At 33.9% G+C, this 14,500-nt stretch overlaps 1 protein-coding gene across 1 annotated transcript in view; it reads right to left on the minus strand.

The window, feature by feature from the left end:
- LOC121985334 overlaps nucleotides 1-14,500 on the minus strand; it is a 64,326-nt gene that overhangs the window by 20,628 nt on the left and 29,198 nt on the right. Inside the window, exons 10-16 of the mRNA XM_042538713.1 lie at nucleotides 7,170-7,266; nucleotides 6,180-6,231; nucleotides 5,693-5,794; nucleotides 5,464-5,610; nucleotides 5,192-5,363; nucleotides 4,874-5,122; nucleotides 4,607-4,761 (exon numbers count right to left, since the gene is read on the minus strand). Of these exons, the coding sequence (XP_042394647.1) occupies nucleotides 4,607-4,761; nucleotides 4,874-5,122; nucleotides 5,192-5,363; nucleotides 5,464-5,610; nucleotides 5,693-5,794; nucleotides 6,180-6,231; nucleotides 7,170-7,266 (974 nt within the window). The remainder of the gene's footprint in view (nucleotides 1-4,606; nucleotides 4,762-4,873; nucleotides 5,123-5,191; nucleotides 5,364-5,463; nucleotides 5,611-5,692; nucleotides 5,795-6,179; nucleotides 6,232-7,169; nucleotides 7,267-14,500) is intronic.

Consider the following 14,500-nt stretch of genomic DNA (forward strand, 5'->3'; position numbering starts at 1 on the left):
ATATTATAATCGTTGTGATGAAACATTATTACAAAGTCAATCATCTAATTCTGAGCATCTTTCATAAACTCAATCAAATGAATATCCATATGAACGATTTAATGTTAATTTATATCAATGCTCATATATTGGAGATCAATTTAATCAACATGATACTCAAGAAGAATATAATGAAAATTTGATTCCTCCACGTCATTCTTCATGGTATTAGCTCTAATAAGTCCCCTCGGGGCGGTGCGATGGTTAAGGCATGGGGTGAGGTCTTGGGGTCGAAACTCGGCGTGACCGACCATAACCTCCCCCATGTCTTGGCCATTTGCACTAATGGCTAGTAGCCACCCGTGATTTACCTCCTCCGTGTTGGCCTAGGGACGGGTTGGCGGGGGCGCTGGGGGCGAGCGAATCGCCTTTTGCCACATGGTATTAGCTCTAATAAGGTATAATTTTCATTGTATTTTTCTTATTATGTTATATTATTGTATGATAATTATGAACTGATATATTGTTTTTATGTCTTCATGTATTTTATTGGCTTATTAGTAATGTAATTTATACATTTATTTATTTTTTTACTAAATCTCTATTTTTATTTTTTTTATAAATTTGTGCCACAACCGTTTCATTAAATGATATCGGAACCAGAATGGTAGTGTCTGCGACAACCGCCACGACCGTTCTGGCGAATCATGATCACAAAACACACCGCTCTCCTTCATTTCAACTATCCTGCTTGTATAATATATAAGGCATTACTTAGAGATATCAGTTAGACAACTCGTCATCTCTTATTTTAACAATTGTCTAATTACGTCTAATATTACTAAATTTAAATTCCATATATTCTATTTTTACTCAACTAAACTTGAATTCAAATTTAGCATTTACTCTTTCATGTGTCTTATCTATTAAAATAATATTATCTGCAAACAACAAGTACCGCGGTACCTGAATGTGTTCAGTGAGTTCGTCGATAATAAATGTAAAAGAATAGGAACTTAGAGTTGACTTTTGAAGTAACCCTATTCTTATGGGAAACACTTCGGTTAATGCGTCCGAAATTTTCTCTTGTCATTATATCCTCGTACATATCCTTAATTAGTTCAATATACGCTATATGCTAATACCTCTTTTATTCTAGAATTCTCCATATAATTTTCTTTGAACTCTATCATAAATTTTTTCTAGATCAATGAACACGATGTATAAGTCTGATACTTTTCAATTAGTTGTATGAGAAAATATATAGCTTTTATTCTCGACCTTCCAAGCATAAATTCAAATTAATTTTCGGTCATTAAGGTCTCTTCCTCACTCTTAATGTTTCATGGTATGACTCATTAGTTTCATACTCTTACAGTTTACACAATTTAGTACGTCTCCGTTATTTTTATATAAGGGAGCTAGAGTACTTACCTTACACTAATCAGGCATAATTTTTGTTTTCAATATCAAGTGGAATAACTTTGTAAGTCATTCAATACCTTATTTTTCAAGATACTTTCATACCTCTATCAAAATATCATCGAGTCCAACTAATTTTCCATTTTGCATCGTATTTAAAGCTTGTTCTACTTCTGAAGTTTGAATTCTACGATAAAAATTTAAATTTGACCTACTTAAGTTGTTTACCTAAACCTTTATTAAAAAGTTAATAAAAATATCAATTTGATCGCTCTTTTATTTTCTCATCATTTAATAGTATTGTATTCTATTCATCTTTAATATATCTTATTTAGATAAGATCTCTTATCTTCCTCTCTCGCTTTAGCTATTTTATAAATATCTCTTTCTCCTTCTTTTGTATCCAATTTTCAATATAAGCATTAATGAGTTTTATTTTTTGCTTTATTTATTGTTTTCTTAACATCTTTCTTGACTATTGTATACTTTTTAAAGTTTTCCTCATTCTTACAAGTGTATAATGTCTTATAGGCTGTTTATTTTTTCTTCACTTTCTCAAATACTTTCTCATTCCACCACTAAGATTCTTTACTCGGTGATGCACGTCTCGTTGACTCACCGAGTACACTCTTGCTACTATTGATCACACTAATAAAAATATTTTTTTTGCAAAATATCTTATTGTAATCTTTCACATATAAAATTAAAAAGAAACAATTTTTTTTTCAAAATTCAACTACTCTACCAAACATTGTTGTCTATTTGTCTAATTATTGTTGTCATTTAACAAGATACAAGTATCAATATTTATTTATTTATTTTGCATCATCTTTATATCAAAATAAAGCTAAATTAGTATAATTATATCATCTTTGCTAAGCAATAATGCAATCTTAAAAATAAATTAACCATATAAAAGAATTATTTCCTTAAAGAAGACAATATTTAAATCTTTGGTCCAAACTTCAACATAAATAGCTTTAAAATGTTAAGGATATCCCATAGAACAATTTATACAATTTTTCATTGGTTATTTGTAAAACATAATCTTTTTGTGTTGGAAACATCATTTGATTCATTGCATTCAGTGTCCTATGATTGGGAACATTAACAAAGATAGAGGAAAAGCTTTGGTTCCGGTGTGAGCCAGCTAAAAATATCAAAAGTGAGCATCTATCAAAAAATGTACTAAACTTTCTTCACTATAAGAATTATTACTATATTCTATTTTTCTTTCAATTAAAATTCTCATTGCTATTTAATTTCAATGTTTGTCATTATTTAAGCTGAATCATACTGATTATGAGGCTTTAGGGATCTCTAATTGGGATCTAGTTGAGTCATTTTAGTAGATTTTATTGTCAAGGTCAAGTCAGTTCAAATTGAGTATAATTCAGACTTGACTTGATTAACTTAGGATCAAACACGATAACTCTCTTCTCATGATGGCTCTTTCTCGTTGTTTCTCTTATCACACTGATTCTTGCATGGAATGCCCATGCTCTCTCTCTCTTCATCTCTCTTGTGACACCAGAGCGAATCGAGCAGCAGCGATCATCTCTCTCATTCCCAATCTCACTGTCTCTCCTTCCCACACTTCTCCTTCAGTGCCTTGTGTTGGTATTGATCCATTACACATCTCGCTAGGAGAGCCGAATGAAAAATCTCACCTGTGTCAACCAGCACAGCATAAGATTTTAATCTGTGCTTTGACTCACATAACTTAAGTATTTGGTAGTTTTCCTGATGAAACAATTGGAGATCTCTTTGCCTAAGCATAAGGAAGAAAAGCACGAGAGAGCACAAAATACAGGGGAATTAAATTCAATAACAAAAAAGATCTCAAATAATAGCTTTGCGCAATTACATACACTTCTACAATCTGATTGAAATAAAATAGGTTGAATTATGAAAAGGACATAGTAAATTTGTTCTAATTAAAAAATAATAATAGAATAATAAGCAAATAAGGACATGGTCAATATCTGGAAACCATCTAACTCTTTGAATCAGTTTATTATGAATGATATTCCACCATGACCAGGAACTCAAGTCCCACAAGTTTAGTAATCCAATGTGAATGCAAAAATTGAATTATGGAGAAATGTCATTTCCAAATTCATAGTCATCTTCATCTTTGGTCATCCCTTCTAAAGAACAATATGATTTAGAAAAATGCTTTGAGACAAATGAATCGTTTGTGCATTCTGTGATGAAGTTATTTTAGAAAACTATATTTGCATATCAGAAATTGCTTCAATTTTTGCCTTTGGACAATCAACCACAAAAGCACATGTTGAAATCTCAAGCATAGACAGTTGTGAACACTGTTGATGGAATTATCAAATAGTCATGGATTGGTGATGCCTTGTAGGAAAATCAAACAAACATAGATGATGCTCCAAAATCTCCTATTAAGATTTCACAAGTCATCATAAATAATTTGTTGAACAAGAGGTGGTTCAGATGCAGGTAATATTCCTAATCCATTACGGTTAATTATTTGCCTTCTTTCATTGCAATAAGTTTATCCACTAGGACTTATGGAAAAAGTTGTCTCAATCACAACTTGAAACAATTCACTCAAAAACACTTAGGTAATGACAATAAGAAAAAGAAACTAGATAATAGTACAACACAATGAGAAAAAAAAGATAGACGACCCCAATTACTTGAGATTCAGTTTGTTTGTTATTTTTATAGATAGGTGGATAGCTCAGCATGACTGAGTTGGGTTGACTGTGTCTTTTTAAACCAAAGAAGCTGGTGGACTGGTGACCCATTCCCTTATTTGGTTGAAAATGCCAAAATCAAGTTCAAACAGATTTTTTATTGACTTGGCCCAGAGAAATTTTGTTTCCAGCTCCTAATTAAAATAACTCAATCTGGTCTGGTTTTCAAAACATTGGTGACCCATACCATGTGTTGATACAGGTTCACATTGGAATAGTACCACCTTGATTAGGGATCAAAATGAGTACAATAAGTAACATTTAAAACCTTGGTACAAAAATGATAAAAACAATACATGACATCAAGCCTGCAATTACCAAGTGCAATTCCAGAGTGTGAACTTGTAGGAATTAACCAAACAGAAATACAAGAAGCATAAATGAAAGACTAAATATCACATAGAACGAAATAACAATAGTTGTCAGAGTCATTTTTGTCAGCATAGAAAAAAAAAGGAAACAAAAGATAGCACCTGAAGAACAGTTTCATTTGGTTTCAGCTTAATGAACTTCTTTCCATCAGTTTTTGTTGAAATATACTGTCCATCATCATTTGATAGGTGATATCCCTGAAGCAGTTTGGCTAGTCCAATGTGCTTACCAGATATAACATACAACAGAGTTGTCTCTGAAAGAAAGGAAATTGGCATTATCAAACACTAGTTGTTATTTTGTGCTAAAGAAAAATTCTTGAGTAGACAATATTTTTCTGTATTTGAAAGGATAGGTTAGATATCCACCTAATGGAGATGAGAATATGCGATCAACCTCTGTTTCAAAAGAAAATTGAAGAGGCCCTTGATTTGAGGCAACATTAGACTCTGTAAATGAGTTTTCATCCAGTGATCCATTTTTCTCATTGGCTCCTTTTTTTTCATTGGCTTCTTGAGAAGTTGCTCCTTGCAAAATATATAGAGAAAGGCTAGTTCTATCTTCATCTAGAATAGCATAGTGGTTTTCACCAGGGCCCAAAAAAGCTGCATCTTGACCTGCAAATCAGAGGAAAAATTAGCAATAAGAAAAAACAAGTAATTCAAATGCACTCAGGAAAGAGCTACCTTTTACAGAAGTTCCTTTAGTATTAATTGACTGAATATCTGTCTGTTCCCAGTAAAGAACAACTTCATGAACAACACCATTAGCAGCACTCAATTCAAAGACAACAAGAAATAGATGCTGCTTCGCACTGTAAATCATTGTCTTGGGAGAACACTCAACATTTCCAGGAATCTGAATAAATTTGATAAATAAAAGTCAAATGTACAATATATTCTAGTGTGCTGGTTCTCAATTACAGAAGAAAAGATGAAAACAAGCCACTCAGTTGTACCATGGAGTATAGTTTCTTGTATAGGTTATCACCTCCAGAAGCAATATTATAAGCCATGAGGTTGAATCCATCAAGATAAAATGCTTTAGCAGGATATTGAACGACACGATTCTCTTTATTGAAGAAATTTAATTCCAAATGGAAAGGCTGGTACAATGAAGCATTTATTAAAAGAACACAATATGGTTCAACATCAAAGAAGAAAAAGGAAATAGTGACAAATAGACACCTGACAAACAGGAACATCTCTCAGTTGATTTTTGGCATCTGAGATGGTAATGACAGGCAAACGAGATATAGGGCCACTTTTAGCATGTCCTTCCATAAAATGCTGCCAAATGTTTTAAAATATAATTCAAAGAGTTGGAGAATTGAATGTAAATAGATGCAGAAGAAATGAACCCACGGACAAAAGGCAGGTTAAAAGACAAGATTGCAGGGACTCACATATGTTCTTACAAGGACACATGATAAACCACAACATGACGATCATGCCCACATCTAAGGTAGTTTGCAACTTTGCATTACCACGAAGACATAGTATGATATTTATGTTTTCAAAGATTGATGGCAATAGAAAAACGATATGGAACTGATAGTGATATATGATTTAATGCTCAGACTTTAATTCATAATGTCATAAGAAAACCAAAACCATAATATATAATATTGGCTATTTATATTGTACATATACATAGGTTCCAAATAGTGCTTACACTATGAAGAAATGCCTTCCTTGCAATATCTGAAATTGTTAGCTGACCTTGTCTGGAACATAACGAGAGAGAGAAAAAAAATAGTACACATTACTAAAGTTCATAACATGGATTACTAAAGAAAAATAAACACTAAGAACCCCAATTTTTCATGACAAAGATCAATCTTCAAATTAAATGATTCACCATAATAAGATTTACGAGAAGATAACAAACATATCCATTTTATGTTAAGCAGCCAAACAGGTACATATCTTGGTACTTAAAAGATGATTATTATTTGATAAAACAAAACTGAATCATACCCTTATCTACTCAATTATAGAGAGCAATCATGCAGGATGAGTTGGATTTAAGTTGGCATGTTTCCATATCATATTTGTCTTTACCAAAGGCAATTTTTTAGTACTCTTAAATAGTGAAATGAAGTAGTAATTTTGTTTGTAAATCATTTGTACTAGAAATTAAAGATTTGAAATTTTTCTACTTGTTCATAAACACCTATAACCTACTTTGAACAAAAATTAAGAAAAAAATTAAAAATTTTGAAAAAACTTATATATATAAAATAATAAACTCAGAATCAACTGAAACTGGACATAGACCAAATAGTGGACTGACGATTCATAATGGCTACAAAGCTTAGTTTTACTTGGCTTTGATTACATTGACTGGAATCCTATAGTCATGTTATGATTTATTATATGCATTGGAAACACCATAACTTGCTTAAACCTCATTTGATTCTCAACCCTTTCGTTGAGTAATCATCCACTGAGAACAACCCAAGAAAAACTTGAAGATTTAGAGGGCCACTTTTGTGATAGCACTATGGATAGCAAGAGAAAAATTTTCTACATTGACCAAGCATCCCTATCTTCATTTAGTTTTGTATTTTAATTTTGATGTATCATAACTAGTTAGACAATAGTAGGTGATTTTATTTGATAATTGATATATGAAGTGTCAGAAAATCAGGATGAAGTAAACCCCTTGAAGTGATGCTCTTGAAGCTGAGCTTGAAGCTGGTGATCTGCTAGCATACCCGAGGAACCTAAAGCGGAAAGCTTTTCCTTCAGGACAGCAGCTGTAATATGAGATGTCAAATGATTAGCATCTGAAAGGAATGCAGCAGAGGAATACAATTAAATCAAACTTGTCACAATGCAATATAGGCTACAAACAATCCCTTTCATAACTCAAGAAAAAACAAATGATCTTTCAGCGATCATGGTTCTGAATGTCGGCCTGTTGAAGTTGATTACCAATCCAACCAAGCCCTATTTCTCATTATCAACTAGCCTCATATGAGTGTAAGCCACGATACCTTTTGTCCAATAACAAATACCATTCCCATGACTAAACTACAATTTTTTCTTTCCTTTTCCAATAATTTAAATTTTGACCACCACTCAGAGACAATCCACCAACAAAATGTACTTCAGTTTAATATTCTTCCATATCCAAACCTCTCTGAAAAACACACAAAAAAAAGAAACCTACCGTTCCAACACAAATTTCTCAATCCTTTCTTATTAAATTTAAGGTTTGATGAATATATACTCATTCAAGATTTCATTCAAAAGCAGATCAAGTGGATCCACCATGGATTAAAATCTCGTTCCATGCCGGTCGGCATAGGTGGAACTTCTTGTTCTAGAAGTTGACTAGCACATGGAAAACCCCAACACAGCTTGAATGCAGTTGAAGTCATCCTTTGAGGTCTATGAAACTTCTGCAAGGTCGGCAAAACTTCCATGAAAGTCATGAATGTTTTGGAAGTCATAACCTTGCATGCTGTTTTGGATCAACAAGTTCACAAGATGGTTCAACATTGGAGCATCACACTAATGCAACCAGAGTCTTCCTCGCAAATCGGTAAAGCTTCTGCAAAGGTTGGGAGGTGTTTTGAGAGGTTGCGAGGTGATTCAAATCCACAAGGTCTCCAGGTGTTTTAGGATTGGAATGTCACAACAAAATAGTTCAGGTCTTCCTTGGAGGTCAGTAAAGTTCCCGCGAGATCAGTGAAGCTTCTTTGGAGATCACATGGTTGTCTTTGTCATCTATGAATCAAAGCTTCAACAATTGACACCTCCGGTGAAACTTCTCTTTCCTCTTCTCTTCTTATAAGGTTTGTCAAACCTATCAACACCTACACCCAACATGTTGGCACCCAACATGTCTAGTACATCTTCCAGCTGCTAGGAATTGAAACCCCAATTCAAAATGATATTTCAAACCCTAATCCATACTAACATATCTTTGGAAGATATGTGTGGGTGCATGCCCTCGGAAAAAAAAAAACCCCTCACACCCCCTAGCCAACTTAGCGGTCGGCCCTGTGATTTACCTCCCTTCACATAACCTGGGGACAGGTTATGAGGGGCGTCTGGGGTGAGCGTAATCACCTATATATATATATATATATATATATATATATACCCATGACATGATCTAATAATTAATACGGTAGTTTAACATGTTATAATAGATCAAATTGGTCAAATCTAGCAACAAAGATCTGCAAAACACTTGGCAAAATAATTCATTTCTCAATAGATAGAACTCATAAGAACAATGAACCAGAACCTGCTGAGTTTAAATCTCTCTTTAATAATTTGGCATTGGTATTTTTTACAAATCATGAGCAAGCAGTTGAAGTAATAAATGTGGCTCAATTGATTATCTTTAGAATTTATAATTTCTAGTTAATAAGATAATCTATACATTTATTTTGCAATTAATACCTTTATGACATTAAGGTATTTGGCTTAAGCTAATATCTTCTTTTGGCAAATTTACTATGCTTTGTGGAACAGCATCAGTAGAGTGACACGAGTGCTGAATGTGCCACAAACAGCTCTTGTGAATCTTGTTAACCCAATGGTATTATCCACATCCCATGAACTAAATGAGTTGCAAGCCCATTTTTCAAACCTGCAGATGACCCAACTTGATCGAATAGCATATGTTAGACTTAAGCTAATATCTACTTTTGGTAGATTCACTATACTATATTTTATGGGACTGCACCAACAGTAGGATTAACACAGGAGTGTTGAATGTGATACAATCAGCTCTTGTGAATCTTGCTAACACTATGGTATTATCTACAACCCATCAACTAAATGAGTTGCAACTTGCAAGCCCATTTTTAAAACCTACAGATGGCCCAACTTGATTGAGTAGACAAATTGAATGCTAAAGAGTTAAAGTGTGTGCCTTTATGTGAAGAAAGATCAACCACTTGACTTTGATTTTGAAACAAGTAAGCATTTTCCAAAGAAAAGTTATGGTTGTTTCTATATTAGGTGGTCTAGTGTGCAGATTCAAAGGGAGAATTAATTGAGCTTGTCTTATTGATCAAGGAAAGCATTAAAGAGCTTAGTAAATCAATAAATTTCATACTAGCCTATGCATGGAGGGTTGTTTCATGTACTAGTATTTATTTTGGTGTTTTGTAGTGAGAAAACAAATACAAACACATTAATGTGTGTATTTGTCATGGCTCACATCGCCTAACTAAGACATTTAGACGACCAATAAATGCTTCAATTAGACGATGTGAGATATGATAAATAAACATATTAATCAAGAAAAAAAACTAAAGAAGACTTGGTTAGCAATGATAAAAAAGGATAAAATTTATTCAAATATAGATGAGAATATAGTAAGGGAGCGGGCCAATAGTTCAGAAGGATCCATATAACCGACTTCAGTTAGTGAGATCGAGACTTTATTGTTATTGTTTTGTAGCAAGAAAACAACTTAGAATTTAATGATGAATTTAGAAAAGTATCTCTTCTATAGTCTCTATATCTCTTGGATTTATGCTTGTCTGTTTAAGTCTATTTTGGATCTATATCCAAATTTATACATCATAAGGGTGGTGAATCTTTGTATCCCCTTAGTAAAGTTAAACTTAATGGTGACCATTTATCATATTTGCTATTTAAAAGAAATTATGTCAATCTACTACAAAACTTTCGATTTCCATTTTCTCATTATTCAGTATCAGTTTGGTATTGGAGCTGAAGGATAGAGATAATAGCAAGTGAAAAGGAAACAATGTAATCAGAGAAGTTAGTGGTCATGAAGAAAATGCTGAGTCCTTGAGGTTGCAGCTATAAAGATTGCTACATAATTTGCAAGAAAAGGATGAACTCATTGAAGCACTTCATAGAAGAAATAACCTACAAGCCAATGATGTCCAAAAATCTGGTTGTTCTGATGTTGATACACTTGGGAAGATACTGAAAGCTGTATATTACGAAGTTTGAAGGTAAGATGAATGTTGATGACTTTATCGATTGACTGAATACAATGGAAAGAATGTTTTGAGTTTCATGAACCACCAAACCAGAAGAAAGTGAAGCTTGTAGCACTTAAGCTCAGAAGGAATGTATCTTTTTGGTGTGAAAACTTGAAGCAAAGAGATCATGAGGGGAGGAGTAAGATTGTGACATGGAAGAAATGAAAAAGGAGTTGAACAGAAAATCCTTGCCTAACAACTATAGGCAAGAGACCTTTCTCATCAACATCCATGATTTCAAGTAAAAATATCTCAGTGTGGAGTAGTATAGAGCGAAGTTCACTAATCTCATGTTAAAAGGAAAGCTAGTGGAACTAGAGCTAGAGGAGGAACAAACTATTGCAAGATACCTTAGTGGTCAGAAATATGAGATTGCCAAAGTGGCATATTGGACATTGAATGATGTGAGCAAGATGACTTTGAAGGTTGAGAAGCAACAAAAGTTTGAAAAGGGTTCACGTCGAAAGATGATTATACGAGAGGAGAAAATGCCAAGCCTACTCTCCAAAGTAAAGTGGTGTCGAAGGAGCAAGACAAGGGTGAAGGATCTACTAGCAGTGAATAAAACCTAATTCTTTAACACCAAGTGGCCAAAAATACTTAAAATGTTATGGTTTCGGGCATATTACTTCAGATTGTCCAAATAGGAGGATTGTTACACTGGTAGAAAATTATGCTGATGGCAAAGAAGATGAATCCAAATATGAATATGATGATGTTGAAGAAAAAGAGATGACTTATGTTGATCATGGTATGTTGATTGTGGTACAACACGACTTACACGTAACTAGTTGAGGATGAGAGTTGGGTGAGAAAGAATATATTTCACATCAAATGCACTTTCATGGCAAGGTGTGCTTGGTTATCATTGATAGTGGCAGCTTCGGGAACATGTTATCCTTGGAGCAGTGCAAAAGCTTAAGTTGAACACTATCCCTCATCTAAATCTCTACAAATTGTGTTGACTGCAAAATAGGAATGATATCAAGGTAACCAAAAAGTATTTGGTTCCTTTTTCTATTGGCAAGAATTAAAAAGATGAAGTTTGATGTGATGTTACTCATATGGATGTGTCATTTATTGTTGGGAAGCCTTTGACACCATGATAGAGGGTGTTGTATGATGGCTACAAACACACGTAATCTTTTAAAGTGAATGAAAAGAAGATTGTTTAACTCTATTACAACTTCTAAAACCAATCCACTAAAGAAGGAAGTTTGTGTTCTTATATCCTATGGTCAATGCAAGGGTAAATTAGAAAGGGGTCATGATGTTTTGGCTCTCGTAGTTGTAGAGAAGAATGAACAACACAAGGAGGAATGATATGAAGGTAACTAAAAGATGCTTGGTTCCTTTTTCTATTGGCAAGAATTAAAAAGAGGAAGTTTGATGTGATGTTGCTCATATGGATGTGTCATTTATTGTTGGGAAGCCCCTGACATTATGATAGGAGGGTGTTGTATGATGGCTACAAACACACGTACTCTTTTAAGGTGACTGAAAAGAAGATTGTTCTATTACAACTTCTAAAACCAATCTGCTAAAGAAGGAAGTTTGTGTTCTTATATCCTATGGTGAATGCAAGGGTGAATTAGAAAGGGGTCATGATGTTTTGGTTCTCGTAGTTGTAGAGAAGAATGAACAACACAAGGAGCCATTAGCTAATATGAAACCAATTCTTAAGGAGTTTCACAATGTTATACAGGAGGAGCATCCACCCTCGAGAGACATCCAACATCATATTGATCTTTTTCCGGGAACTATTCTACCAAACAAGGCAACCTACAAAATGAGTCGAAAGAGCATGAAGAACTCCAATGGCAAGTGGATGAATTCATGGAAAAGGGATTGATTCAGGAAAGCATGATTCTATATGTGTTTCCAGCCTTATTGGTCTCAAAGGACAATTCTTACAGAATGTGTGTGGACAGTTGTGGCATCAACAAGATCACAAATTACTTATCAAGGCATCAACAAGATCACAAATTACTTATCAATTGTGCAATGCTTCTATTTTCTCAAAAAATGATTTGTGGGGTAGTTACCACTAAATCAAAATAAGGCCTATACATGAGTGGAAGTCGTCATTCAAAACTAGAGATGGCCTTATATGAATAGTTGGTTATGTCATTTGGATTATCTAATGCTTCTAGACCTTTCATGAGATTTATGAATCACATAATTCGTGCATTGGGTTTTTTGTTGTGGTTTATTTTGATGACATGATGGTATACAACAAAAGTGAAGAGGAGCATATATACCCTCTTAATGAAGTCTTTCTTTATTTGAGGCAGCAAAAGCTTTATGCCATGATTTGAAATCTCAAACAATGAAATGATTGAAACGTATCGTTCTAATAAATCACTGAAACTCGATACCACTCAACAACAAGGTTTAAAATCTTGAGCTATGTTGTAGTTTCAATCTTTCACCGGATACTATTCTCGTATTGTGCTAATGTTCCAATGCATGGTGTCGGTGACGAATTAGAGGTTAAAGGAGATGAAGCAAAGAAATGAGACATTAATTGTGCCGAGTAATATCAAGTTTTAGTAATTTAGCGGAATGATATGTTTCGACATTTAGTCCAACACGGTACAAGATTTAAAACCATACTCGACATAGACAATGTCTTCTTCCTATTGTTCATCTCCTTCATTCTTAACTTCAATCTATTAGCGACACCATCATGAAACATTTAATTTTATTAATCACCAACATAAACAAGAGACATGCAACTTGGGTTCTTACAATCTTATAACTTTACTATCAAGTACAAATTTGACGCAAAACGTGGTTGCTAATGCATTGAGTAGAAAGCATGCCTTATTATAATGCCATGGAGATAAAAGTTGTTGGATTCAAGGCCTTCGAGGATATTTATGAGAACAATGTGGATTTTCGCTCAATATCGCAAAATTGCAAATCATCCTTTTTATGTCTTCTTTTTTCAGGTTAATGTCTTGTGTGTTCCAGCTTATTCTTTGAGACAAATGATTCAGATTGAAGCTCATGGTGGTGTGCTAGAAGAACATTTTGGTAGGGACTAAACTCTCTCTTGGTCAATCTAATTTCCATTTGCAAAAGAAGTTCAGGGATGTCGAACAGATTTGTGAAGCAATGTCAAGTGAATCATTTGGCCAAAACAAATCGAAATTTTGATTTGTACACTCCACTAATGGTTCCTAGTCCTCCATGGGAGGATGTGAATCTTCACTTCGTTATGGGACTGCCACAAACTGAAAGGAACAAGGATTCTATCATGGTTGTTGTTGATAGATTCTCAAAGATGTTTCACTTTGTCCCCTACAACAAAACAAATGATGTATCTCATATTGTTAATTTGTACTTAAGGAGATTGTTTGACATTTCAAGAACTATGGTGTATAACACACAACAATAACAACCAAGCCTTTTCCCACTAGGTGAGGTCAGCTGTATGAATCATTTTACGCCATTAAGCTCTATCTCTTACTATATCATCATCTATATTTAAATAAATTTTATCTTGTTGTATTGTTGCTACCAAATCTTTTTTTATCTTCCTCTTCCTCGTTTAATATGCATATTTATCATAGTTTTGCATCACCTAACTAGAGCATTTATTGGTCGTCTAAGTACATGTTCGTACCATCTTAAACGTGTTTCTCGTAGTTTTTCCTCAATAGATGCAACTCCGATTTTCTCTCTAATGTTCTCATTTCTTATTTTGTCCATCCTCGTATGTCCACACATCCACCTTAACATCCTCATCTCTGCAACTCTCATCTTCTGCTCATATGCTCGAGTCATAGCCCAATATTCAGCTCCATATAACATAGCAAGTCTAACTGCGATTTTATAGAACTTACCTTTAAATTTAAGAGGTTCTTTACGGTCACATAAAACACTCGACGCTCCCCTCCATTTCAAACATCCTGCTTGTATTCTATGTAAGACATCTCTCTTAATCCCTCCATCTCGTCCTCTCCTATCTTAACAATCGTCTCATTACTTTTAATATTGCTAA

The sequence above is a fragment of the Zingiber officinale genome, chromosome 5B (assembly GCF_018446385.1).
Source record: "Zingiber officinale cultivar Zhangliang chromosome 5B, Zo_v1.1, whole genome shotgun sequence".
Classification (NCBI taxonomy): Eukaryota; Viridiplantae; Streptophyta; class Magnoliopsida; order Zingiberales; family Zingiberaceae; genus Zingiber; species Zingiber officinale.